The sequence below is a fragment of the Monodelphis domestica genome, chromosome 2 (assembly GCF_027887165.1).
Source record: "Monodelphis domestica isolate mMonDom1 chromosome 2, mMonDom1.pri, whole genome shotgun sequence".
NCBI classification, from domain to species: Eukaryota; Metazoa; Chordata; class Mammalia; order Didelphimorphia; family Didelphidae; genus Monodelphis; species Monodelphis domestica.
This window is the reverse complement of record NC_077228.1, coordinates 178384332-178410398: the sequence shown is the minus strand read 5'-3', so window position 1 is coordinate 178410398 and position 26067 is coordinate 178384332. Positions and strand designations below refer to the sequence as shown.

At 34.9% G+C, this 26067-nt stretch overlaps 1 protein-coding gene across 3 annotated transcripts in view; it reads left to right on the top strand.

Moving 5' to 3' along the window:
* The window catches only part of BRIP1 (BRCA1 interacting helicase 1), a 250268-nt gene extending 242562 nt beyond the window's left edge, over positions 1-7706 (top strand). For all 3 annotated transcript variants that reach the window (XM_007481765.2, XM_056816477.1, XM_056816478.1), the window contains one exon: positions 7378-7706. In XM_007481765.2, coding sequence (XP_007481827.2) covers positions 7378-7685 — 308 coding nt within the window. In that variant the 3' untranslated portion in view covers positions 7686-7706. The remainder of the gene's footprint in view (positions 1-7377) is intronic.
* Positions 7707-26067: the final 18361 nt, after the last annotated feature.

The window sequence follows — 26067 nt, the reverse complement described above, 5'->3', positions numbered from 1 at the left end:
GCTTGAGCTAAATTCTGATGGAAATAAGAGATACTATGTGGCAAAGGTGAGGAGGGAGTGTGTGAGGAAATGAGAAAATGCCCATTTGTCTGGAGCATAGACTGCAGGAAAAGGAGAAATCTATAATGAGGCTGGAATGGGGCCAGGTTGTGTGAAAGGCTATAAAAGCCAAACAGAGGAATTTATATTTTATCCTAGAGACATTTGATTCAGGCCACTGGAGTTTATTGAGTAAGAGAGTGATATGCTTGGATTCACACTTAGGAAAAATCACTGGCAACATACAAAGAAGTTTTCAGTCTAGTTTGGAGAGACGTCGCACACAGATAACTAGTATGAAGGAAAGGCGGAGAGAGTAGCATGAGTTGGTGACTGAAGAGTGATTAAAAACAGGCAAGAAATCAGGAGGCCTATGTAGAATGGAATGTGTAGGTTTACCCCTATCTAAGACCTAAGAGGAAGAAGAATAACCAGAAGGGATGAGGACACCCATAGGAAGATGCTGCCACAGAAGCCAAGGGAAAAGGGCTGGAAGAATATATGCAGTGGAATAACAGAGTCCATAGAAGGAAAACAGGAAAAATCCTTGGATTTGACTATTGATAAAAGCAATTTCAGTAGAGTCATGTTGATGGAAGTAAAGTTGTGGGACATTAAGGAGTACGTAGATGAGGAGGAAATGAAGGCAGTTAAAGTAAACTGTTCTTTCAAGAAGCATGATAGGGGAGGGGTTGGAGAATGATAGGACCATAGCTTAAGGGGGAGCAGTAGCAAGATCTAAAGAAAGGTGGGGGAGATTTTAAGAATCCATTAATTGTTCTGATATTAAAACATCTTTAAGCATGCCTGAAATTGAAATATAAATGTCATCAAAGTGAGTTGAAATTGGAACTGATAAGAGGAAAGGTCTCTTTCTAGGACACAAATAAGTTAAACAATTCAAATTCAACATTGTTAAGTTCCTACTATGTGCAAAGTATTATGGTTTTCCTAAGATAAAATTGCTAATTAGTGACAGAGCTAGAACCAGAACCAAGTTCTCCTGACAAGTGACTTCATGCTCTTTCCATTACACTACTACTAAAATAATAATAACTGGTATTCCGATGCTGTTTTGGCATATTCATTCTTGTTAAAATAATCCTTTGAGCTCTGGAACTGCAGAGGACCTTAGAAATCCTCATCCAATCCAATTTTTCATTTTACTGATGAAGAAACTGGCCTAGTAAGGTGAAGTGTGTTACCTTGGGTTATACAGCTACTTAGTTACAAAACTGGGAACCAAATCCAGAGCTTTTGCCCCAATCCAGAGCCCGTTCCACTATACTGCATCACTTGTTTTAATATACTTTAATATTGTCAAATTCATCTTGTTTCTCGGCATACTCTGAGCCTCCATTTACTCTAATGGAATGAAAGGGGGGAAGGGGAACTTGAGAGACTACATTTGAAATAACACATGGTTGGGTGCCCTAAATTGAGGTCTTAGGTGGATCTGGTTCAATCTTGGAGGCTTTCTAAAAAATCATTCTTTCTTTGACTTCTTTTAACCTCCACTCAGAGTTGCCTTTAAATTTGGCTCCAGCTCCCATGCCCACACTCAAGATAATAGTCTTTCTTTCTTCCATGACACAGAATATGCAGAAAATACGTAAAGAACTCAAAGTAGAACTTAAATAATCAATGCTATCCTTCCTCTCTAGTGTGTTGCACTTTTCCTCGGGGCCTATGATATTCCATACTCATCGTATTACCTCATGGTTTTTATCCTTGAGAAAAAAAAGACATTTGGAGTACCTAGAGGGGTACCCCTCCAATATTCTGGTGTTTTTCTCATTCTAGAGTCTTATGCAAGTTGCTAGTCTTATCATACTATTCTGAGGATTTGGCCTTCCCCAGTAGAAAAATCAACTTTGTGATTGGTTACTTGAGAAGCAACAGCCTTTCCCATCCTATTAGTGTTCCTGAAATATGATGAGTTGAGGGCAGAGCCCTAGTCTTTTTTTCCTCCACATTGTGACTTTAATCTCTTGCTTCATTTAATCTAGCTTCTGGGTATTGGAGGGAATAGTAGGAGTACTAGACAGATTTGTTTCTCTCTCCAAGAAGCTGGCATTTTCCAGGAATGATGTTTATATAAGAGGCTGGATCCTAGCGCCACCCAGGAAAAGCCTTCCTCCCTTTTTTATCTAGGAGGATGAAATTCTCTCATCCCACCATTTGAAACACATGACCTCCCTCATCAAAGCTGCCATCTCTCAAGCGGAATTGTACTACTGTCTTTCCAAGGGTACAGAGAAGAGAATGTTTGCAATCCTACATTGCTTTCATGGGTGGAAGAGTGGAAAGAGAACTAGATTTGGAGTCATGGCTTTGAATATATAAAATAATGAAGTCTATTAACAGCCCTTAGTACTACTGATTTTTTCTTGGATTGGTGGCAGATAGCTCAACCTTTCACTCATCTAAGACCCTTGAAGGTAAATGTTACCAATAGTGACAGGGTCTTATCATCATGAATTTAACCTTGGGCCAAGTTCATTATGTGGCACAAGTCCATACCTCCTTCACAGAAAAGAATCTCAGGAAAGACTGTTCTGCTTATTTACATCAAGGTGTAAGGCAAAGTAATTACCGCCCCCCCACCCCCATGAAATAAGTCAACATGTTTGAGTTATATTTCTACAAATAGTTATAATAAGACTATTCTGTTATGTTAAGTTCCAAAACTAGAGAAAAATAATTTGTCATCAGAGACTCTGTTGGGTTACTTCTAGTTAGCTTTGCATGGTCTGAGTTATTTTAGTAATTTGTGATTTTTTCCATTTGGATACACCTCCCATATAGATTAAAATGCTTCTGTGCCTTGATAGAGTTGCCTCGGGAACTACTGGTCTAATGGCCAATCCTCTAGAGATGAAGCTTGCATAGTGTAGATACTCCAAATGCACAAATTGCAACTCCTTTATACCTTCTCATTCTCTATGATTCTCCTCCATCTTTCCTCATAAATCGTAAAAGGTCAACCCAATTCCCTGTGTGGCCTTCCTCCAATTATTGTAATATCTAAGGACTCCAAATTTACCACTTGGACTAATGTTAGGTACTATTTTATATGTGAAGAAACCAGGATACAGAGAAATTGGATGACTAGGGATACAAAGAAAAAGACAGTCCTTGCTCTCAATGAGAAGGCACTAGCTTAAGGGAGATTGAGAAAAACTTCCAACTTATAGAAGACAGAATTATAACTGGAACTTGAAGAAGGCCAGCAGATAGTGACAAGTAGAGAGAGTATTCCAGGCCTGCGGGACAGTCTCTGAAAATGCAACCAAGAGGCACAGCAAGGAGGCCAATGTCACTCCATGGCAGAATGTGTGAAGGGGGAAATAAGGTATAAGAGTCCTGGAAAGGTCCAAAGGGACCAGGGCATGGTTGGCTTTAAAAGCCAACCAAAGGATTTTACATTTTATTCTGGGGGCTATAGGGAACCACTAGAATTCACTGAATGAAGAAGCCAGGGGTAGTGGGAATAGCAATTGTGACATGATGAGACCTGAAAGCCAAAATCCATGTGAGTTACTTATTGGCATTTCTTCTATTATCTATAGCACATGGTTATAGTACTGAAGCATAAAACATTTTAATTAAAAACTTGGATGAAAACATGAATAATATGATTATCAATTTTTCAAATAACACAGAGATGGGAAGGATAGCCAACATAATGGGTGAGAAGATATAAAAAAAGACCTTGACATAACAGAACATGGGCCTGGATTAATTAAGATCAAATTATTCAGAAATTCAACTTCAGAAGAACAGAATGGAGGACACAATTATATGGCAACTTATCTGAAAAAATTTTAGGAGTTTTTGTAGACTTCAAGCTTCATAGGAGTCAGCATTTGAAATTGTAGCCAAGAAAACTACTGCAATTGGAGCTCATTCCAAGAGGCTTCTAGGAGTAAAGAAATGATGGCTAGGTCCCCTGTATTTTGTCCTCCTCAAAAATCACATCTGTAGTATTTACCATGTTCAGGTTTTAAATTTTAGGAAAATCACTGATTAGTTGGAGTGTAGCCCAGAGGCAGGCAACAAGTATGGTGACGGACTTGGAACCTATACCATCTGAAGCTCAGTTGAGAGGACTTGGGTATTTTGTCCTAAGAAGGATTAAGAGGGACATGATAACTGTCCTCAGATTTTTGAAGGACTGTCATGTAGAAGATTCAGTTTTTCTGTTTGGTCCCAAAGAATAGAACTAAGGCACTGAGTAATGTAAAGTGTCAGGCATAGGCTTGATATAAGGGGAAACTTTCAAATGATTAAGGCTATCCACAATTTAAGGTCATGAATTCTTCTTCACATGAAATCTTCAAGGAAATGATCCTGGGTGAGCTATGTGTTAGAGCAGGGGTCCCCAAACTATGGCCCACGGGCCACATGTGGCCCCCTGACATCATTTATCCAACCCCTACTGAACTTCCGGAAGGGGCACCTCTTTCATTAGTGGTCAGTGAGAGTACTGTATGTGGCGATACTGCAAAGTTCAGTGTCACTCATATACAGTACTACTTCTGGTGACATAATACTTTGCATGGAACCTTGTTCTGAGAGTAACTGAACAAGAATGAGGTGCCGCGCAAAGGATTATGTGGCTGCACAACGGAAGACGTCAGCATGGTGAGTGGTGATCTGGGGAGGGGATTCCACACTGTGTATACTGCTGCCCAGTATATAGGTATTTTACTAATAGCAATTTGCAATCCCTTGGAAACAATGACATCAAGAAAGATAAAAATTGACTCCGAGTGTAGGATATTCAAAGAACAGTGGACTTGTGATTACTTTTTCATGCAATACAAGGAAAATGCTGTGTGTTTGATATAACAGAATATAGTGTCTGTGTTCAAAGAATACAATTTGCGTCAACACTATCAAACTCAACATAAAGATAAATAAGATTGGTCAAAGATGTGAGAAAAGATAAAATATTAAAACTGAAAAATACATTGACAACTCAGCAAAATACTTTTGTGGAGCAGAAGCAACTAAATATTTCATAACTGTGAGCAAGTTTTCAAGTTTCCAAGCTAACAGCATGCACTGGCAGACCATTCATGGAGGGAGAATTTGTTAAAGAGTGCCTTCTTTCTGTTGCCAAAGAGATGTGTCCAGAAAAGGCAGACTTATTTAGTACAGTTAGTCTTTCAGGATCTACAATTACATGAAGGATTGAAGAAATGGGAGACAATTTGCATCAGCATTTGCAAAATTCCCCAAGAAAACTTTCCTATTTTTCCTTGGCACTCGAAGATGTTCATAATTCTGCACAACTTCTAATTTTTATTTGTGGGACAAATGACAATTTCAAAGTCACAAAAGAGCTTGCTGCACTGCAAAGCATCAAAGGAACAGCTGTGAAGGATTTGGAGCTGGACTGGGCTAAACTAGCCAGTGTGACAACTGATGGTGCTCCTAGCATGGTGGGGTCTAAGAAAGGAGTAATTGCTCGCATTAGCCAAGAGATGGACAAATATAACCATTCTCATCCAATAGCCATACACTGCCTTATCCACTAACAAGAGCTGCTATGTAGTAAATCACTGAAGTGGAACTCTGTTATGAAAATTGTGGTATCTTATGTTAACTTCATTAGAGCTAACACACTAAACCATGGACAATTTCAGGAATTTCTGTTTGAGCTAAATGTTGCCTATGAAGATGTTCTGTACCACACAGAAGTCCATTGACTGAGTTGAGGGAAAGTTTCAAGACATTTCTATGACTTACTTCCACAGATTACAGCTTTTATGCTTTCAAAAAACAAAGAAGTACCAGAGCTCAATGATGCAGAATGGAAATGGCACCTCGCCTTTCTGACAGATGTAACAGAGCTACTCAACAGTTTCAATGTGCAACTTCAAGGAAAAGGGAAGCTCATCTGTGATATACAATCACATGTGAAAGCATTTGAAGTAAAATTTTACTTTGATAAGGCCTCCTTATCAAACAAGTGAAGTAGTAAAATTTCTGCCATCTACCCTTAACTCAAAATCTGTTAGCAGAAAAACCCTTGATTGCATTCCCAAAAGAAACATGTGTGGATTCATTGGAAAAGATGCAAAAGGAGTTACAATTCAGTTTTAAAGAGCTTCATCTCCATGAAGAGGACATACAGCTTTTCCATAACCCAGTTTCTATTGAAATTGAAAAGGTGGATACAATTTACCAAATGGAATTGGCTGACATGCAGAATTGTGACTCTCTGAAAGACATTCAAGTCAAGCAGCTTCCCTAATTTCTATGCATCTCTCCCCTCTGAGACATATCCTAATCTCAGGAAACATGCACTGAAAATGGCAAACATCTTTGGTAGCACTTATGTCTGTGAACAGACTTTTTCCAGAATGAAACATCTGAAATCTCCAACCAGATCTAGACTAACTGATGCACACTTGCATCACTTGTTATGTCTAGCAGTGACAAATATGGAACCAGACATTGACCATCTCATTAGCCAAAAGCAGGCTCATAGTTCCCATTGAAATACTGGTCAGTTTGTTGATTTTAATTTATTTGTACTTTATTTTAAATATTGTGTTTGTTCCCATTTTGTTTTTTTACTTTAAAATAAGATGTGTGCAAATCGAATGTAATGGACTTCTCCATGAATGGCAATGCAATGATCCAGGACAATTCTGAGGGACTTATGAGAAGGGATGCTATCCATATTCAGAGGAAGATCTGTGGGAGTAGAAATACAGAAGAAAAACAACTGCTCGATTACATGGGTCAAGGGGGATATGATTGGGGATGTAGACTCTAAATGATCATCCTAGTGCAAACATCAACAACATGGAAATAAGTTCTAATCAAGGACACATGTAAAACCCAATGGAATTGTGCGTCAGCTACGAGAAGGGGTGGGGAAGGGGAGGGAAAGAATATGATTCTTGTAACCAAAGAATAATGTTCTAAATTGGCTAACTAAATAAAAATTTAAAAAAATAAATACCAGTTCCTCTTGTTCAAAACTCAAAAAATAAAATAAATAAGATATGTGCAATGTGCATAGGGATTTGTTCATAGTTGTTTTTTTTTAATAGTCTGACCCTCCAACAGTCTGAGAGACAGTGAAATGGCCCCCTGTGTAAAAAGTTTGGGGACCCCTATTTTAGAGGCCATTTTCATTCAGGTGGAAGTTAGTCTAAAGTACCTCTAAGAAGTACTTCCAGTACTTAAATTCTGTGATTCTGTAAAAAGTTGGTTTATAAGTAAAAAGGGGAAAAATATAAGTGCTTGGGTCTTGCAGATTTAGAAACAAGGTGATTTCTTTTTTTCTTGATCTCTTTAAATTTGTTTTGTTCTTAGGAATTATAAAAAAAGCTTTTTCCAGAAATGCTGAACTGACAAAAATCCAGAGACTCTTCCTAAATGTTGAAGTCAGTGTCATAGACTCCATCTGTCAGTGTTCAAATGAATTAAAGGGCAGGTCAGAAGAAGAAAATATGCTCTATGTCATCAGTGATAGCATTGCTCTAAGTCATTTGAAAACCACCCTAACAGTTTTTCAGACTACAGTGAAGAATGAAGGTAACATTATTGAATGGCCACATGGCTCCCCTGATGTGGTTCTTGACCCTTCCTATTTAAGTAAGACATCTTTTTCAAAACTTTAGTTGTTTGTTTTTTTCCTTAATGGCAGTGGGTCTAAATATACTCTTGGGAATAGAATTGTGCTGATGGATCATGATCCATGGAAGTACATCCAAACTACAGCAAAGGAAATTAGTCTATTTTATAGCCAGTTTTTATAGTGGAATTTCCTCACATTTAATTAGTATAAACCTAGAAGAAAGAGATGGGGTTTAGTAATTATGAAAAGTGGAAATTTTTCACAATAGCCTTCTCAATTTTATGTAGGATAGTGTTTTTTTGAAATGAAACAATTAGTTTATTCTTTTAGTTTTGATTATTTCTTTAAGTTATTTTAAAATCTATTTTATCTATTAACAGTGTTCTTAAAGGTGTTCTAATTAGAATTTTAATTTGTGAAACTGAGATGTTGATTCTGGTATTTTAAAAGCAACCCAGCATTTCTGAAAGGTTCATTTTTTTTTTACCTTTTATAGGAATGGAGACAGGTTTATCTTTAAATGCCATCTGGAATATGAAGGAATGTTCCTTAACCAGCTTCTTACAGTGTAGAAACTGTATCAATCAATCTCTTTCCCCATGTCCTTTAATAGGAGCTGAAATAACTGACCCTAGAAACAGTGCTGAGTCAAGGGTAAGTTTACACAGCATATCAATTGTCTTTGAAAGTCAGGAAGGTGCACATTCATAGCTGCACAATTCATAATCAAAGCTATAAAAAATGCACTTTAATGAATATGAAGAGGTCCCAAAAGGCCCAGTTTCCATCCTGAACAATAATCTGATATATAGTACAATGTATACTTAAGAATTAGCTAGTTCTAGCTAGCCCTTACATTTTTGTCACCTTTATTAGCATGTTATGAAACTTTTAAAGCTATTTTTGAAGAGAAAATTAAAAGGTCATTTATGAACACTGACTTGTATAAGGACAAGACATCATAGAGTAAAGATACATATTTGGATTTTGGACTTTTGTATTACTAGAGGGTTCCAAATTGCATTGTGATTCCAAAAAATATTTTAAAATATTCTCATTTAAACACAGTTGCTGTTGAAACAGTGTACATTGGAAACAAAGATATGATCCAAAGATTTTCTAACTAAGTGCAAACTGTCAGCCCACACCCTCAAGCCAGGCTATCAAAGGAGGACAACTTAGAGTAGTTGTCTATACTGTTTGATTATGACTTCAGGGACAGCAGACTGTTGTTTGTTGAAGGTAATTTAGGAATGAGAAGTATGAATTTTAAAAGCATTTATTAAGCACATACTAAGTGCTGAAGATACAAATAGATTACATGCCCAATTCATTGATCTGCTCTTTCTCTTTTATTGATGTAAACATTGAAAGATATAAATTTTCCCCTAAGTACAACTTTGGCTCTATCCCATAAACTTTGGCATGTTGTCTCCTTGGCTTTCTCTTTAATGAAATTATTGATTGTGTCTATGATTTGTTCTTTGACCAATTCATTCTTTGGGATAAGATTACTTAGTTTCCAATTAATTTTTAGTCTTCCTGCTGCCCTTTGTAGAATGTAATTTTTATTACATTATGGTCTGAAGAGAATGCATTTAATAGTTCTGCTTTTCTTCATTTGGTTGTAATGTTTTTATGCCCTTTTATGTGATCAGTTTTTGTGAAGGTGCCATATACTGCTGAGAAAAAAAGGTATATTCCTTTCTATTCCCATTGAGTTTTCTCCAGAGGTCTATCATATCTAACTTTTCTTAAGTTTTATTTATCTCTTTAACTTTTTTCTTATTTACTTTTTTGTTGGATTTATCTATTTCTGAGAGGGGAAGGTTGTGATCCCTCACTACTATAGTTTTACTATCTATTTCTTCCTATAACTCATATAACTTTTCCTTGAGGAATTTGGATGCTATGCCATTTGATGCATATATGTTTGGTATTGATATAGTTTCATTGTCTAAAGTACCTTTTACCAAAATGTAATTTCCTTCCTTATCTCTTTTGATTAGATCAATTTTTACTTTTGGCTTTGTCTGAGGTTATGACTGCTCTCTCTACTTTTATTTTACTTTAACTGAAGCATAATAGCTTCTTATTTTTACTCTGTATCTCCCTGCTTTAAATGTGTTTATCACAGAAAACATATTATGGAATATTAGTTTTTAATCCACTACTGTCCTTTTCCATCTTATGGATGGGTGGTTTATCCCATTCATATTCACAGTTATGATTACTAATTATTTCCCTCTATCTTATTTTCTCCCTATTTACTCTTTTTTCTCCTTTCAGTCTTTTCCTGTTCATAAATGTTTTGCTTCTTCCCCAACTTCACCCTCCTTTTTGTCCGTCTTCCCACTTTTTCTTATTCCCCTTTCCCTTCTCCTTACCTATAGGATAAGGTAGGTTTTGAGCTGACTGAGTGTGGATATTACTCTGACTTTTGGCCAATTCAAGTGAGAATAAAGTTCAAGCATTGAACACAGCAGCACCCCAATCTTCTCCATTGTATTGACTCTTGGGTATCACTTTGGGTGAGATTAATAATAATAATAATAATAATACCTCTTATCTTTCCTTTTCTTCACATGTGTTCCTCTTAACTGTTCCTTGATTTTTTTTTGGATATCAATCCATTTTATTCATTTTACCTTCTTTCTATATTCCTTCTTATTCTCCTGATAGTGTTAAAGTTCTTAAGTATCTTCAGTATCCTAAATACTTTGTGACTCAAATATCATATATATCTTAAGCATGAAGATATAAATATAAAAAAAATAAATGAAGATATAAAAAAGATATAAATAGAAAAAGTTGGGCAGTCCCTACTCTTAAGGAGTTCACTCATACTCTAGCTGAAATAAAAGAAGACTGTAGAGGTGGGGTGGATGGCAAGACTTAGAGATCCTTTAGGTTACTAAAGTAGTTAAGAGAACAGTACTAGAAGATTGCAGAACATAGACACAGTGATCTTCCATTTTATCAAAAGAAATGGGGCAGCTAGGTGGCTCAGTAAATAGAGAGCCAGGCCTAGAGATGGAGGCCATGGATTAAATTCTGGCCTCAGACGCTTCCTCACTGTGTGACCCTGGGCAAGTCCCTTAACCCCAATTGCTTAGCCCTTACTTCTCTTCAGCCTTAGAACCAATACTTTAGTATCAATTATAAGTAAGAGTAAAATGGTTGTTGATTTCCAACTCATTCAAACTCCAAAACACACACACACACACATACATACACACACATACATGTCCCAGATGAGTACTGAGGTAGTGTGGGCTAGGGTAGAAGAGAAAAATGTTTCCTTAAGTACTTTGTGATTAATTTAATCTTATAGAAAATAACTAAATTCTCACTTAGCTGATGAGTTATATGATTTATTTAATGTTTCTTTGATGCTACCTTCAGACCACTCTAGTGTCTGTAAAGGAATATTCTAAAGCTCCTACCCTCCACATAGTGGGCAACAAGTAGAACTTTAAACTGTCTACACCTAAGGTTTTTTAATTCTGACCATCACTGAGCATACGGACAGGTTATGTAATGTTCCTGTTTTTGCATCATGGAATAATGTCATAGTCCCTTAGCAACAAGAAATGCTCTACTGCTGAGGATTTTATAAGGTGAGTTTCAATATCCATTCAGTAGAAATGCTATTTATAAGCATACAGTTAATTGACTGCACTCCGGAAGGGCGTAGTTAATCACTGTTCCTTCATGGGGTGGTGAATTATGCTCTGTAATTAAGGTTTCATTATGAGAAGAAGCGAGGGGTTTTTTTGGTCCTTTCAAGGAGGTAGAATTAGCAGGAATTGTTTTAACTAGATTGTATTTTTTATCATTAAAATTTTTTTAATATAATTATGACTGGATCTGGTTCTACTGATTGAATTGAATAAAAAGTTAAAACATCAGAAGTTGTCTTGATGCTATGACCTTTTAACATAATTCTATAGTAAGGCAAACTAGTGAGTATTGCCTTTCAGATATGTATTTCCCTTTTATAGCATCCCACATATATTTACCTAACTTCATGCTATTCTCTGATATAGATGCAACTAGTCTTTATGAAGGAGGTAGCCAAGTGGCTCAGTGTATAGAGTTGCTGGGCCTGGAATCGGGAAGGTCCGAATTAAAATCTAGCCTCAGACATTCACTAGCTATGTGACTCTGGGCAAGTCACTTAACCTCTGTTTGGCTTAATCCACTGGAGAAGGAAATGGTAAACCATTCCAGTATCTTTTCTAAGAAAACCCTCTAAAAAGCATGGTCTATGAGGTCACGAAGAGACAGACATGACTAAAAAGAACTGAACAACACTTTTTATGAACTATGAATTGAGATGATTGTACATCACACGTAGTAAATGAAAATAATTCTCATTTACATTAGTAAGAAATAGAAGGTTATCTTAGGAATATGATCTTGTACCCATGTCCTACTTTGTGATGACTCTACCAAAATGCAAATCATGAAGTTTGGTTTATTTTCAATGTAATGATTATTTTAATTGATGCAGATGTCCAGAAATCTAGTACGTGCAAATGAAAAAAGATTTTCTGCTATTTCTATTTTTCCTAGGATTAGTTTGTTCAGCTAATGTCAGCAATCCCATTGATACATTACAGAAAAACATGTGTTCAGAAGGTGTTGACTTTTTTAAACCCAGGTGCATCATGTATTCCTGTGTAATCAGCTGCTCTAAGATTTAAATACTTTGTGTTTTATTATGATGCAGAGTAAACAACCTATATTTTTTTTCCACCCACGTGCCGGTCTTAACCTCTTCCTTTTTTTCCCCTTTTGACTGTAAAAGTGCCCATTAAATAATATTTCAGGATTTTCACATAATATGGGCCTATTTCTTTCCTGACGCTACAGCAGTCTCATAAATTCTATTTAAAACTGGGTTTTGCCCCTGTTTGTACTAGAAATAATTTCTTGTTTGCTCTCATTTCTTAATATTAGGTCATGAGAACATTAACAAAAATATGGTTAATTGGTTGAGAAATTTTTGTCCTTTTTGCAAATAAGCAGACTGTAATTTCATTTGTATATTTTGATATGAATCCTGTACTTGAAAGAAGAGGTGGTGAATGAAGAATCACTATGTCACAACAAGGATGACATTATTTGAAAAGAAGGGAATGCAAGGAAATAAGCAAGAGAGGAGGGAAGATCAAGGTTGGAGTAGAGATCAGAACAAGTTGGTCTTGAGATCTGAGGAAATTTTTCAGAAAAAGCCGAGGACTGTCAAAAAGAGGGTAACTCCCAGTCTGGCAGCTAATAAGAGAATCCTTAGTTTGTGTGGGTTAGTAAAGAGAACAAAAGTGTTGACCACAAACATACAAATACTTTTCAGTTGGGGCAGCACTTCTATTTAAGACTTACCCTGGGATCCTTTGTGACTCAACTTTGAAGCAGCATGATGAGTGAACTAAGAATCCTGGGACACATCCAAGTCTGGTGTTCCATCAGGAAGCAGGAACACTTTCTACTTCTTCTATTTAGACACACACACACACACACACACACACACACACACACACACACACACAGAAAGAGAGAGAGAATATTATCACTAAAAGGTTTTTTTTGAAGGATTATTTTTATTCTCCATTCTTAGTGCCCATTATATCACTAGAAAGGGGGGTTTTGCCCTTCTTATTCCTTTTTGGTTAACTTCTACATGGTATGTTTTTTAAATGATACAATTGAAAAAAAAAGAGTTAAACATTTCCTAAACCATATTATAGACCAAGAAAAATCAAACCATATAGAGTTGTGCACATGTATGTATTGAACAATGTAACTCACTCTTATTTTCATGTATATTGTCAATTTTGAGATATCATATGTCATCTTGAATCACACCATGGCCCCATTATCCTTGATATAAATCTGAGGAAGTTCACAGAATCTTGGAGGTAGAAGGGTCATCTAGTCTAACCCCCTCATTTTACAAATTAAGAAAATGAGGAAGAGAAATTAAGCCCAAGATCACACAGAACTAGAATTCCAACCTGGATATTCTAGCTCTAAAACGAGTGCTCTTGCCACTACATCACAGGGAAATAATTTCTAAAGGATCATGTAATTATATATATACATATATATATGCCACTTCTTCCATAAAGCCTGTCCTGATTCCCCTAGGTGGTTGTGTTGTTTCTTTCTGAATTTGCACAGAGCATTGTATTTCTCTTACCACATTCTAACTTGTATTTATAAGTATTTGTGGGCTTCAGGCAAGTCATTTAACCTCAGCCAGAAGGTAAGGGTTAAAAAAAAAAAGTTTTTTTGTGGTTTGTTTGTTTTTGATACATACCAGATTATATTCAGTCAGTCAAGAAACACTTAAGTGCCTGCTATGTGCCAGGCCCCGTGCTAAATGCTGATGATTCAAAGAAAGGCAAAAGAGCCTCAGCCCACCAGGAGCACACAGTGTAAGCAGCTTTGTACGTACAAACTATAAACAGAATAGACTGAAAATAATCAATAAAGAGAGAAGCATTAGAATTTAGGGGAACCAGGAAAGACTTCCTATAAAAGGTGGGGTTTTAGCTGGGACTTTCAGAAAGCCAGTGAGAGGCACCATGACATAATTCCTAAAGTTCTGGACTTGGAGTCCCAAAGACAAGGGTTCAAATTCCACCTTGTGTTCACTTAATCTCTCTTGTTAAGAGCTTGTTTCTCATAGAAACACTTTGGTTTGTATACCCTTAAACCCAGCAATAATAATGTTGGATCTATTTCTCAAAGAAATGAAGGGAAAAGGAAAAAAAAACAACCTATGTGTTCTAAAATATTTATAGCAGCTCTTTGTTTCATTTATAACCTGTTCAATTTCTTTTTCTAAAATAGATTTATTTAAATATTCTAGTTCCTTCTCTGTTAATCCAGGCAATTTATATTTTTTAAATATTTATCCATTTTATTCTTTTTTGTAAGTATTCATCCATTTCACTTTTTTTGTATGCATAGTCAATTTGAAATAGTAGATCTTATAATGAATTACATCATGTTATATAAATATATATTACATATATATATCATTTATAAATATATAAATCTGAGGAACCTCTCACAGAATCTCAGAGTTGGAAGGATCTCAGAAGCTATCTAGGCCAACAATTAATTGTACATATCAGATGGCATATAGTAGACAATTAAGTGTTTATTGACAATATGCTCTGGTATATATCAATTATATCTACATCTGTTAAAAATCATTTATACTTGCATAAGAAGACCCTAAGTAGATTAGGGTGGGTGGGAGACCTGACCACCTCCTAAGACAGCCCTTCCCTTTGGTACAGCTCTGATTATTACAGTTTTCCCCACCTCAGACCTAACTTTGCCCCATGCTGACTTTTACTTGTCATTCCGGGTGATCAGAACAAGTGCAGTGTGTTCCTGAATATCCTATGGGCAATTCAAACTCACCATGTCCAAAACATGAGTTATTTTATTTCCCCCTAACTCTATTCTTCCTCCTAACTTACCTGCTTCTATTTTTTTTTAACCCTTACCTCCTGTCTTAGTATTAATTCTAAGACAGAACAGCAGGAGGGGCTAAGTAAATGACTTGCCTGGGAATTGTCTGAGACAGATTTAAAACCAGTTCACCTGACGTTAGACCTACCACTCTTATCTGCTACCTAGCTACCTCTTTCCCCACTTCTATTAAAAACATCATACATTGAATTGAAAAGTTTTTGTACAAATAAAACTAATGTATCCAACATTAGAAGGAAAACAGTAAGTTGGGGAAAAAATTTTAGACAGTTTCTTGGATGGAGATATTATATCTAAAATATATAGAGAACATTGTCAAATATGTGAGATTATGAGCCATTCCCCCAATTGATTAATGGTCAAAAGATATGAACAGATGGTTTTTGGATTAAGAAATCAAAGCTAAATGTAACCATATGAAAAAATGCTCTAAATCATTTATTGATGAGAAACACAAATCAAAACAACTCTGAAATATCATCTCAGACCTATCAGATTGGCTAAAGTGAAAGAAGGGCAAAATGACAAAAATCGGGACACTAATACTTTGTTGGTGAAACTGTGAATTGATCCATCCATTTTGGAGAGCAATCTGGAATTATTCTCAAGGAGTTATAAAACTATATACCTTTTGACCCAACAATACCACGATTAGGTTTATTTCTTGAGGTGATCAAGGAAAATGGAAAAGAAACTATGTTTTCTAAAAATGTTTATAGCAGCTCTCTTTGTGGTAGCAAAATTGAAGGGGTATCCATGGATTGGGGAATGGCCAAACAAGTTGTGGCATATGATTGTGATGGAATATTACTGCACCATAAGTAATGATTAGTAGATTAATTTTGGAAAAACATGGAAAGCCATACATGAAATTATGAAGAGTAAAAGAGGTAGAACCAAGAGAACATTTGATACAGCAACAGAAATACTTTTTTGAAGAATGACTTGAGTATGCCTATCTCTAGAGAAAGAACTGATAAATAGAAATAATTAAGACAGAGTTTTACATATACATACATCATTTTTTGTCAAATGATGCTTTCTCTAATGGGGGGAAGGAAGGGGGGAAAGGAGTTAACTGGATATTTATAAGTAATTAACTAATTAATTATTTTTTTTTAAAAAACACCATCATGCTTTCTATTACAAAGGTTCACAACCCCAAGAGCTCCTTGTACTCTTTCTTCTCCATCAGCCGGCAGAACCAATCAGTTGCTTCCATAATATTTTATGCCCGCCCCCTTTTCTCCATTCACACTACTCCCTCTACCTTTCAAATGGAATATTACAATAGCCTTATCTTATTTCTTCCCCTCTTCTCTCTAGCTTTTACAGGACTAACAAATTTATATTCCTAAAATCTAGATTAGACTTTGTCATTTTTTTAACATGGTATCTTCTTTGGCTTCCCATTATCTTAGGATCAATTATTAGTCCTTAGGCTAGCATTTGGAACTTTGCATAATCTAGCTTGCCCCTCATTTCTAGTCTGCTTTAAAGTTACCCCTTTTGAGCATTCTCAGTTCCAGTCAAATTGTTTTATTAGCTGTTGTTCACACATAAGATTCCATCCTTCACCATTATACTTTTTTCAGGGCTCTGTCCTACTGCCTGGAATGCTTGTTCCTTACCCACCTCTGGAATACTTGGTGGCCCAAACTTCACCTTCTATAGAAACCTTTCTTGATGCACCACCTCTCTCCTTATTTTATAATTTATATATAATGCATAAACTATCATATATGTATTATATATGTGTACACACCTGCATATACATACACATACATAGGTAGATAGATAGATAGATAGATAGATAGATAGATAGATAGATAGATAGATAGATAGATAGATAGAAAAAACAGATAGTCTCTTCTACACCCACCCACCCAACTTAAAATAAAAGCATTTTGAGGATAGGAAAAAGCTTGTTTCCCTTTTGTCTTTGAATTTTCCCACAGCACTTGGCACATGGTAGATATTTAATTAATGCCTGCTGGTTGATATGCTAGTTATTCTTCCACAACTTGTTTCATCTACAACTTTGCTTATCAAATTCAATATTTAAAGAGAATATAAAGAATTTTTAAAATCACACCAGTATCTTTTTTGAAAAATTGAAGTTTCTTTAAGGGGCTTGCAGTCTGGAAGTGTTTATATATGTCTTTTAACAATAAAATAGAATCTCTGGTTTCTAGTTTTTTTAATTAAATTTAATTTTATAGTTAAAATCCCAATATCAGAACTTGGCTTCTTCAAAATGTTCTATTGATAGGGTCTAATTAGCATATTTTATGGAATATCTAAGCCATAATTTTAGGGTTATGGATGGCTGAGAGTATGATAAATTTCCAAAATAGAATTGTAACTCGATCCCAAATCTGATTTTCTCCATGGTTTGTAATCAAACTCAGAAGTAGCAGTTTATTTTTTTTTTTTTAGTGCACAGGAGGAAATAATAAGGCATGCAAGTGTGTACAAAAAAAGTAATTTTATTAATGCCTTTAAATAATTAATATATACATGAAGAAACTACATACAAGTTTAGTTTATGCAATCCTCATTTTTATTCTTTCTATATCAAAAGATTTGTGTTTGCTGATTGTTAAATTCAGAATTTAAAAGTTTCTTTTTGTTAAAGAAAAGCAACTGTTTGATTCAAAAAATAGTATATGCCATCCTGATGTAATCTTTTCTTTTTTTTTAAATATTACATTCATTGGTATTTGAATGAATGAGTAAAACATCCATTCATTACCCATGTGAATACTATGGTGCTATATGCTGTGGGGAATACAAAAATATAGAAGACTTCTTGCCTTCTAGGAGTTTACAGTCTATCTACCATTGGTCTTTATATGACCAAAGGGATTGCTTATCTAGGACAATATCAGTATTTGTAGTAATTCTTTTACTCCTGAAAGAGATCCAGAGAATTTTATATCCTAATAACTACTTATGCTAGGATCAAATTCTAAATTTCTAATAGACCTCCTCTGTAACTATACAATACTCTGGGTGCTTGGAGATGAAGCACAGTTGATTTTTTTAAATCTTCACTAAAACGTTAAATCCTTTAAATACTCTTTAAGAAAAATTTATTAGGCTCTTATTTTCATAACCTATTAGACAGTCTGCTGTTAAGAAATTGGACTTTGCATAATAGGATGTTGTTTTTGCCGTGGTTGCCACATTTGGCAAACTTTTATCTTAATGCGCCTTTTGAGAATACCAGTCTGACCTCAATCTGCGTAAAGCCTTAATAGTAGAGATGAGAGAAATGCTTGCAGGAGGTGACATGGTAATTTTTGCAGACTGGATGTTTGTTGTCGCATGCTAATCAGATTCATCATTAAAGATTTCATCTGCCACGCGAATGCATAATTGGCTATGTCTGAGTGACTGCCCTTTGTCTTGAGCAGATTGCTAAAACTGCATTAAGCATCATTAGACAAAAATGGCAACCTTATTAATTTGTCCTTTATTTGTTTTCCAGCAGATTGGACCTCATTATTATGCAAACATAGCACAGAAAACAAACTCAGAAGTAGTTCATTATGGCTTCTTCCCCTTAGTTCATAGCAGACTTTTATACTGAAGGATCCATGAAATAATTGGTAATTGAATGTACCAAATTGTACAATGCTCGCCTTCCTATTTCTTTTCAATATTTTAAGTATATTGGATAGCCTCATTCAGAGGCTAAGCATTCAAGTAGTATTTAAAAGCAAAAAAGTAGACATTTAACACCAGTCTTCTTCCTAGATGCCCTTTATCATCTCTTCTCTATACAGAAATCAGTAGCATACTATTTAAATCAAACATGCACATCCATTTCCTCTTTAAACAAATTTAACAAAGGCAAAAAGTAAAGTACCTGAAAACAGAAATTTATTCAATAAACAATTCTTTCCTCACTTTATTTTTTCTTAACATACTCAATAAACTTCATTAGTTATAAATACTTAAACACATTACTTTTGAAATACCAGTTTTGAATGCTGATTTCTCTTGGAAGTGATTTTAGTGATTAGACTTTTAAAAAAATTTTTACATCATCATTTTTTACATGCAAGTACAGTAGATAATGAAATTCATACATTTGGCCTTCATCTGTGGTTCAGCAATTTGGCCATAAGTGTATAATTGGTTTAAGCTGGTTGTGCTTTCCACTGATCCACAGCACATCTTCTGTAATCTGTCTACCACTGGAGCTGATAAGACTTGGCCACAAATGAAGTTTTTGCAGTCCTAGAATTGAAATCCTCATCCATTAAGGGTTTGAGTGGATTTAGCTTTATAATCTGGTTTAGAAGTTTTCAGTAGATGTATACAGAGAGAGACAAACATTGTTTTTAACGAGATAAGCTCAAAATCTTTTGGTCAGCTTAGATTTTCTGGGTTCCTACCAAGAGTTTCATTCTTTTTTACATTTTTTAATTTAAAATTTTTAAAATATTTGTGATCTCATGTACTGGCAAGTAGTTTTAAGGAAGGAAATTTCTGTTGTTTTTAGCTTGTCAGAAGATTGGATTCTCACTTAGGTTATAGGAAAACTAACAACCATTTTCTTAATAGAGCATTTGCTACCACCAATATAAATATGTGTCCAAAGTGGGAAATTTTTGACAGTACCCACGCCAGAGCCTTCGAATTTGTCATAAATTAGACCTATCATACTCCATCCAAGAGGATTTCATTACTAAAATACCAAGAGAATTTATTTTAAGGTTACTTCAGTTTTCAATATCACCCTATCATACTCTCCTACCATTGCTGCAAATTTGTCAGAGAGCAGAAAGAAAACCTCTTAATAGTTAGACCTGTGTAAAAAGAGAGTGTACTGCCCATGTGGGTTACTACCCCACTGGGGGTGTTCAAGCAAAGGTGAGTAACCACTTGTAGAAGAATACTGTTGAACATTCCTACTCAATGGGTAATAATATATGAATTCTAAAATCTCTTCTAATTCTGAAACTCCCTGAACTTTCAGTATATAAAATTGTAGGAACCTGGAGTTAAAAGAGATTTTAATGATATCAAACCCAACCTCCTTCCTTTAGGGCCTCCTCTTAGTTCATACATATCCTTTCAACCCCAAGTCACACACTGCCCCTCCAGACAGCCTTACCTAACCATTCTGGTGCATGATAATCTCTTTTCTCCGACAATACTTGCCATCTGTACTAAATGTTGGGATTGGTTTTAATTTGTTTTCTTGTTTAAAAAATTGTATTGCTGTATTTTGTTTTTATACTACCTTCATTTCAAAATAGTTCCCTTTCTCCTCCTCTAACCACACAGCCATTCCTTGTAAAAAAGAATGATAAAGAGAAAGTAAAAATTTAGCAAAACTAGTCAATATTTTTTTTCTAACCTTTATCTTCTGCCTTAGAATCAGTACTGTGTATTGGTTCTAAGAAGAGCCATAAGGGCTTGGCAATTGGGACTAAGTTACTTCCTAGGGTCACACAGCTAGGAAGTGTCTGTAGTCATATTTGAACCTAGGACCTCCCATCTCTAGACCTGGCTCTTAATCCACTGAGTTACCCAGATGTCCCCAAGCCTATATTTCAAATGATTTTGTTTTATTTTTTAAAAATTCTTACCTTCTGTCTTAATATCTGTTCTAAGATAGCAGATTGGCAAGAGCTAGGTAGTTGGGGTTAAATAACTTTTCCCAGGGTCATATAGCTAGGAAATGTCTGAGACTAGATTTGAACCAAGTCCTCCTGACTCCAGCCCTGACTCTCTATCCACTGAGCCACCTCGCTGCCTCTCTCAACTGATTTTAATAGAATATTCAGTGTTCCATGCCTAGACTCCCACCTGAATAAAGAAAGGAGTTATATTTTCTTATCTCTCCTCTAGAGGCCACACTTGTTCATTATAATTATATAACACTTGTTTTCTTTTTGTTCCTTACACTGATATTGTTTCAGTTCTTCCTATACTTTCCTGAATTCTTTGCATTCATCATTTCTTAGAGCACCATGTACTTTCTTGTTGGGAATTTAATGGCAATTAATCTGGGGAATTAATAAAATTAAAATTTAATAATTGGGAATAATTTTGCCTTATATTTGTATTCTATAATTTCTAAATGTGTATAGGTCTTATATATCCAATGAGATATATTATTCCTTTGTAAACAGAGAATAGCCTAGATTTCTCTCTCTTTCTTTATTCCCCACATAGGATACCACAGATTCCCCGCCAAAAGTTAAAAATGAGGGCCATCCAAAGTTGAAGATCACTCAAAGGGAAGTAAAAAGTTGTATAGTATATCTAAGTCAACTATGGCAATAGAGCATTATGGAGAAAAAAATGGCCCAAAGAATTAAATATAGTAATATAGTATTCAATAAGCCCACAGACACTAACTACTGGAGTAAAGATCTCGACTTGACAAAATTACCAAGGAAACCAGAAAGCCATCTGTAGAATTGGGTTGAGACCATCATATACCACAATATACCAATATATAACACTTCAGGCTTATTGTGGACTTATTTAATGCACACACACACACACACACACACACACACACACACACACACAGAGTTATAGGGATATTCGTAAGGGAGTGGAATGTTTTTGTGACACTATCAGCTTCAGCCCCTATTCCTTTGTGTTCTCTCTAATGTGCTAATTCATCTCTCTTCAATATTATTTAGCCAAATTATATCAATTAGATTTGCAAAGAGTTATTTATTAGAAAAACTATAGCAAAAATGAAAGTAAAAAAAGGTTTCCCTGACCTTAGGCATATTCTCCCTTCAACATGTTAGTTCCTTGGAAAAGTGGGCTCAAATTTAAAATGGTAACTAGAAACATTCTTCCCACCACTAAGTCCACTTCTAGGTACAGCATAGGCAATGGGTGAATCTCTCCTTTGAAGGACAGGGCATCTTGGCTGCCAGATCAATCCCCTGTTGGGCTGGAGTGAAGCAGGTCACTCCTCAGACTTTAGCAGGTACAGCTTTTAGCAAACCTCTAGCTCTTTTGACCTTTTGAAGCTCACAGTTATCCAGGCTCTAATCCTTTTTCAAAAACTAGAAAGTCCATCCACCCCCTACAGGAGAACTTAGGCAACACTAGCCTCATTTGACTCTCAGGAAGAGACCTTGACTTGACTGGTTAATGCCTCTTTATGCCCATGCAGTTCTGGCTTTGAAGCCAATTATAAAAGGCCTTTCTTTACCAATAAGTAAGCAGACCGGGAACAGCCACAGAACACCTGAAGTAGATAGCTGGGTCCTAACATTCTACTTCATTAGAAACTTTCAGCAACAAACCTTGGACATGAACTGGCTACAAAACAAGAAGAGCTCCCTCTGTACATGCTCTAAAAACTGGACTCTTGTTAGTCAACTCTTTATTACAGACAATAAGTTCCAAATGGACCCATAATTTAAATATAAAAACTCATAGAATAAATTATGAAAGATTAGAAGGAAATATCCTTCACAACAATAGTTAGAGGGAGAGTTCTTGGCTAAATAAAGGAGAAATGAGAGGAGACACTCCAGCTTACTTTAAAAACCCAAGGGATAGAGATAATCAAAAAAGATAAGATGTAATGTTTTGATTACATAAAATTGATATATGTCCACTAATGCATTGATTGGATCAACAGGGTATGAAAAATTTAGAGATTTTTCTTGCACAATTCCAAATTGGTCACTAGACTACTTCACAGCTCCACCAAAAGTAATGTGCTTGTCTTCCTTAAGCTCTGATATGTCAGCTTTTAGGAATGTATTTATATTTTTTAAGTTTGAATCAAACAGCTTTCAATATCTAATGAGTACTAGCATTCAGTTATTCAGAAATTTAGTTATCCAGAAATCTCCATTTCCTAAATCAAGTCAGATGATAGTTATATTCACTTTGTTCTTTGAATGCCCTATGAAATTTTTCCAGATTTGAATAAATTAAAATATTTCTAAATCTTAATTAGTTAAATGTTAATTTCTAATCATACTAAAAATATTAACATCTATGATAGAAATATTAGTGATTTAAAATATACGAATTCAGAAAATGAAGCAAGCAGAACTGGGAAATGTTTTACACAGTAACAGCAATATTATAACAATAATCAACTATGAAAGAGTTGTTCTGATTGTATAATGATCCATAATAATTCCAAAGGAATCATGATGAATGCTATTCACCTCCAGAGAAAGAACTGATGAACTCCGAGTATAACTGAAGTTTTTTTTCCTACTTTATTTTTCTTGCTTTTTCTTTTTTTCAGCATGGCTAATGTGGAAATATGTTTTGCTTGGCTTCATATGTAGAATAGCTTTTGTGTTTCTCATTTTCTTATTGAGTGGGTGAGGGAGAGAACTTGATATTGAAAATTTTTAAATGATAATTAAAAAATGCAAACTCTACAATAGAAACATAAACAATAGTTTAACATTAATGATCAGGTGGAGTCCTACAAGCTTCCTTAAGTCATATAATAGTATGCTTATATATAGTTAATTTCTTTGGGACAGCAAGCCAAATGAGATTTCAGGATCATAGATTTAGAACTGAAAGGGATCTTCAAAGTCATTTAGTTCAAACTTCTAATTTTGCAGATGGCAAAACTAAGACCCACAGAGATATTTTAGCCTAAATGCATCAGTTTCTCTATAGTTTTTGTTTGACCATTTGTGTTACAGATTGAAGAAATGTCCTAGAAAACTATGCATAATTCTATTGTCTGATGATAAAGAGGTGTTTATCTTTCAACTACCACAAAGCTTTTCCCATCACAAATGAGCATTTCCTATGGTCCCTGCAACAGGGAGCCTATCATACTCAACCTTGTAATAATTACCAGTCAAGATAAACTGTGGTGCCTGTTATTAAAAAAAGAAATCACATTTAGTTTCAAAATTTGGTCACCTGTATAAGATATAAGTAATCAAATGTGCATTTTGTATGGCCTTCCATATTAAAATTTAATATTTTCTTGTTTTCTTGCCTTACTAAATTAGAACATGCAGGCAACATCAGAAAAGAAAAAAAAATAGCCCTAAACAGATTGCTTTGAAAGCCTGAAGGGGGAAAAAACCCCAGCAGCTGCTGAAACCAAGAATTAAATATTGTGATTGTTTTATCTCCTAATGAGCAACCATTGTAACAGCCAGTACTTTCTGTTGATTGTGCCATGGGTGCAGGATACAGCTGCCTCTGGCCTCAATACAAAGTAACAGAACTGTTCTTTGTGAACAGTATGGGAAATATCTTTGCCATTGTGGCTGTGAATTCAAAACAAGACAACACTCAACAGAAGAAAACTCAGAGACCTATTTGTTTCCCACATTAGAACTCATAAAAGAATTCAATTTAGTTCTTTTATTTAGTAATAATGGCTATTTATATAGAGATTTGCAAAGAATGCTATATATTATCTAATTTTATTTCCTATCTAATTTATTTTATTATTATATATTATCTCATTTTACTTTTTTAACACTTAAATATTATAGCTATTAAAATATTTAAATATCACCAATTAAATGTTTCATAGCCTTAAAAGTTAGAAAGAAATTTATTAAAAAAAAACAAGTTCAGGATTTGTATCATCCACTTATTAGAAAAAATGGCAGGTATTACAATAATTTGAATTTCTTACAAAGTAAAATAACATTATTGAATAGACCCAATCTTCTCCATAAGAGATTTTTGTGGTTAATCAAAAATTCAAGGATAAAGAAATTTAATGGGTAATATATCAACAATAATTAATTATCAAATAATAGACTGAGGATAAGGGCTGGACCTTTGATTTCATTGATATAGGGAACTCCCAGATGAGGAAATTCCCTCTACTAATTAGGTTTATAGTCTTCAAGAGTTAACTAATACACTGAGATATTAAGTGACTTGCCATATAATCAATATGTATAATAAAATTTTACATGTTTTATATAAAAGTAAATTTGAATTTGTCATATTCTATAGATTGTTTTAGTGAAGAATAAAATAGCTCAATAATAACAAAAAAATCTAGTTGAAAATTAAATTAAACATTTTACTAAATTGCAGTTTATAAACCTGTAGTCAGAAAAACAATTTTAAAAATATGACCAGATGGCAAACTGTAATGTCAGTATGGAATGTTAGGCTTAGCTTTCAACCAAACTTGAATTCAAATCCCACCTGTGAAATTTGCTATCCATGTGATCTTTGGAAAGTCACTTACCTTCTTTCTGCCTCAAACAGCTAGCCCTAGGACTTAACTATTGAGTTATGATCTGTATTGGTGGAGAGAGTCTCTTGAAATATGAAACTACAGGTCTTTGCATACTTACGTAAATACCAAAAGATTTCATTTTTCATTGAGTACCATTTTGCCTCTTGCTTGGAGAATATGACCTTTCTCTCTAGCTTTTACTAAATATTGGTGAGGAATCGCCCTTTAAAATATTTCAAGAATTCTTGAATCTGAATGAAGTGTTTAATATAGTGATACCTCACATATCAAGTATGGCCAAGGAAATGAAAGAATTGATCTAAATAAGTGAAATGATCAGGGAACTGAAGTTAACCCAACAAATCTTTTTGTATCTTCTGTAATCTTCACACCTTTGACATGACTACTGTTTTTTAATCCATGTAATAGTTCTATGCATTTACTCCCATTGTCAAAAGAGAATACTTATGCACAGAAAAGTTTAGTGATTTTCCCAAAGATACCCAGGAATTCAGACTAAGAGCAATACTTAATAGTCAGGGAGACAAATTATTGCATTTATTGGGCACTGAAAGAAGGTGTATTAATAATCTTTGAGGCCCCTATGGCAGCATTTAGTAAATTATTATTCCGACATGCTTGGGAGACAAAAATAATGACGCTTTAGAAACCACATATTTAGAAACAAATATGCATGTGCCCATTAGAATAGTAC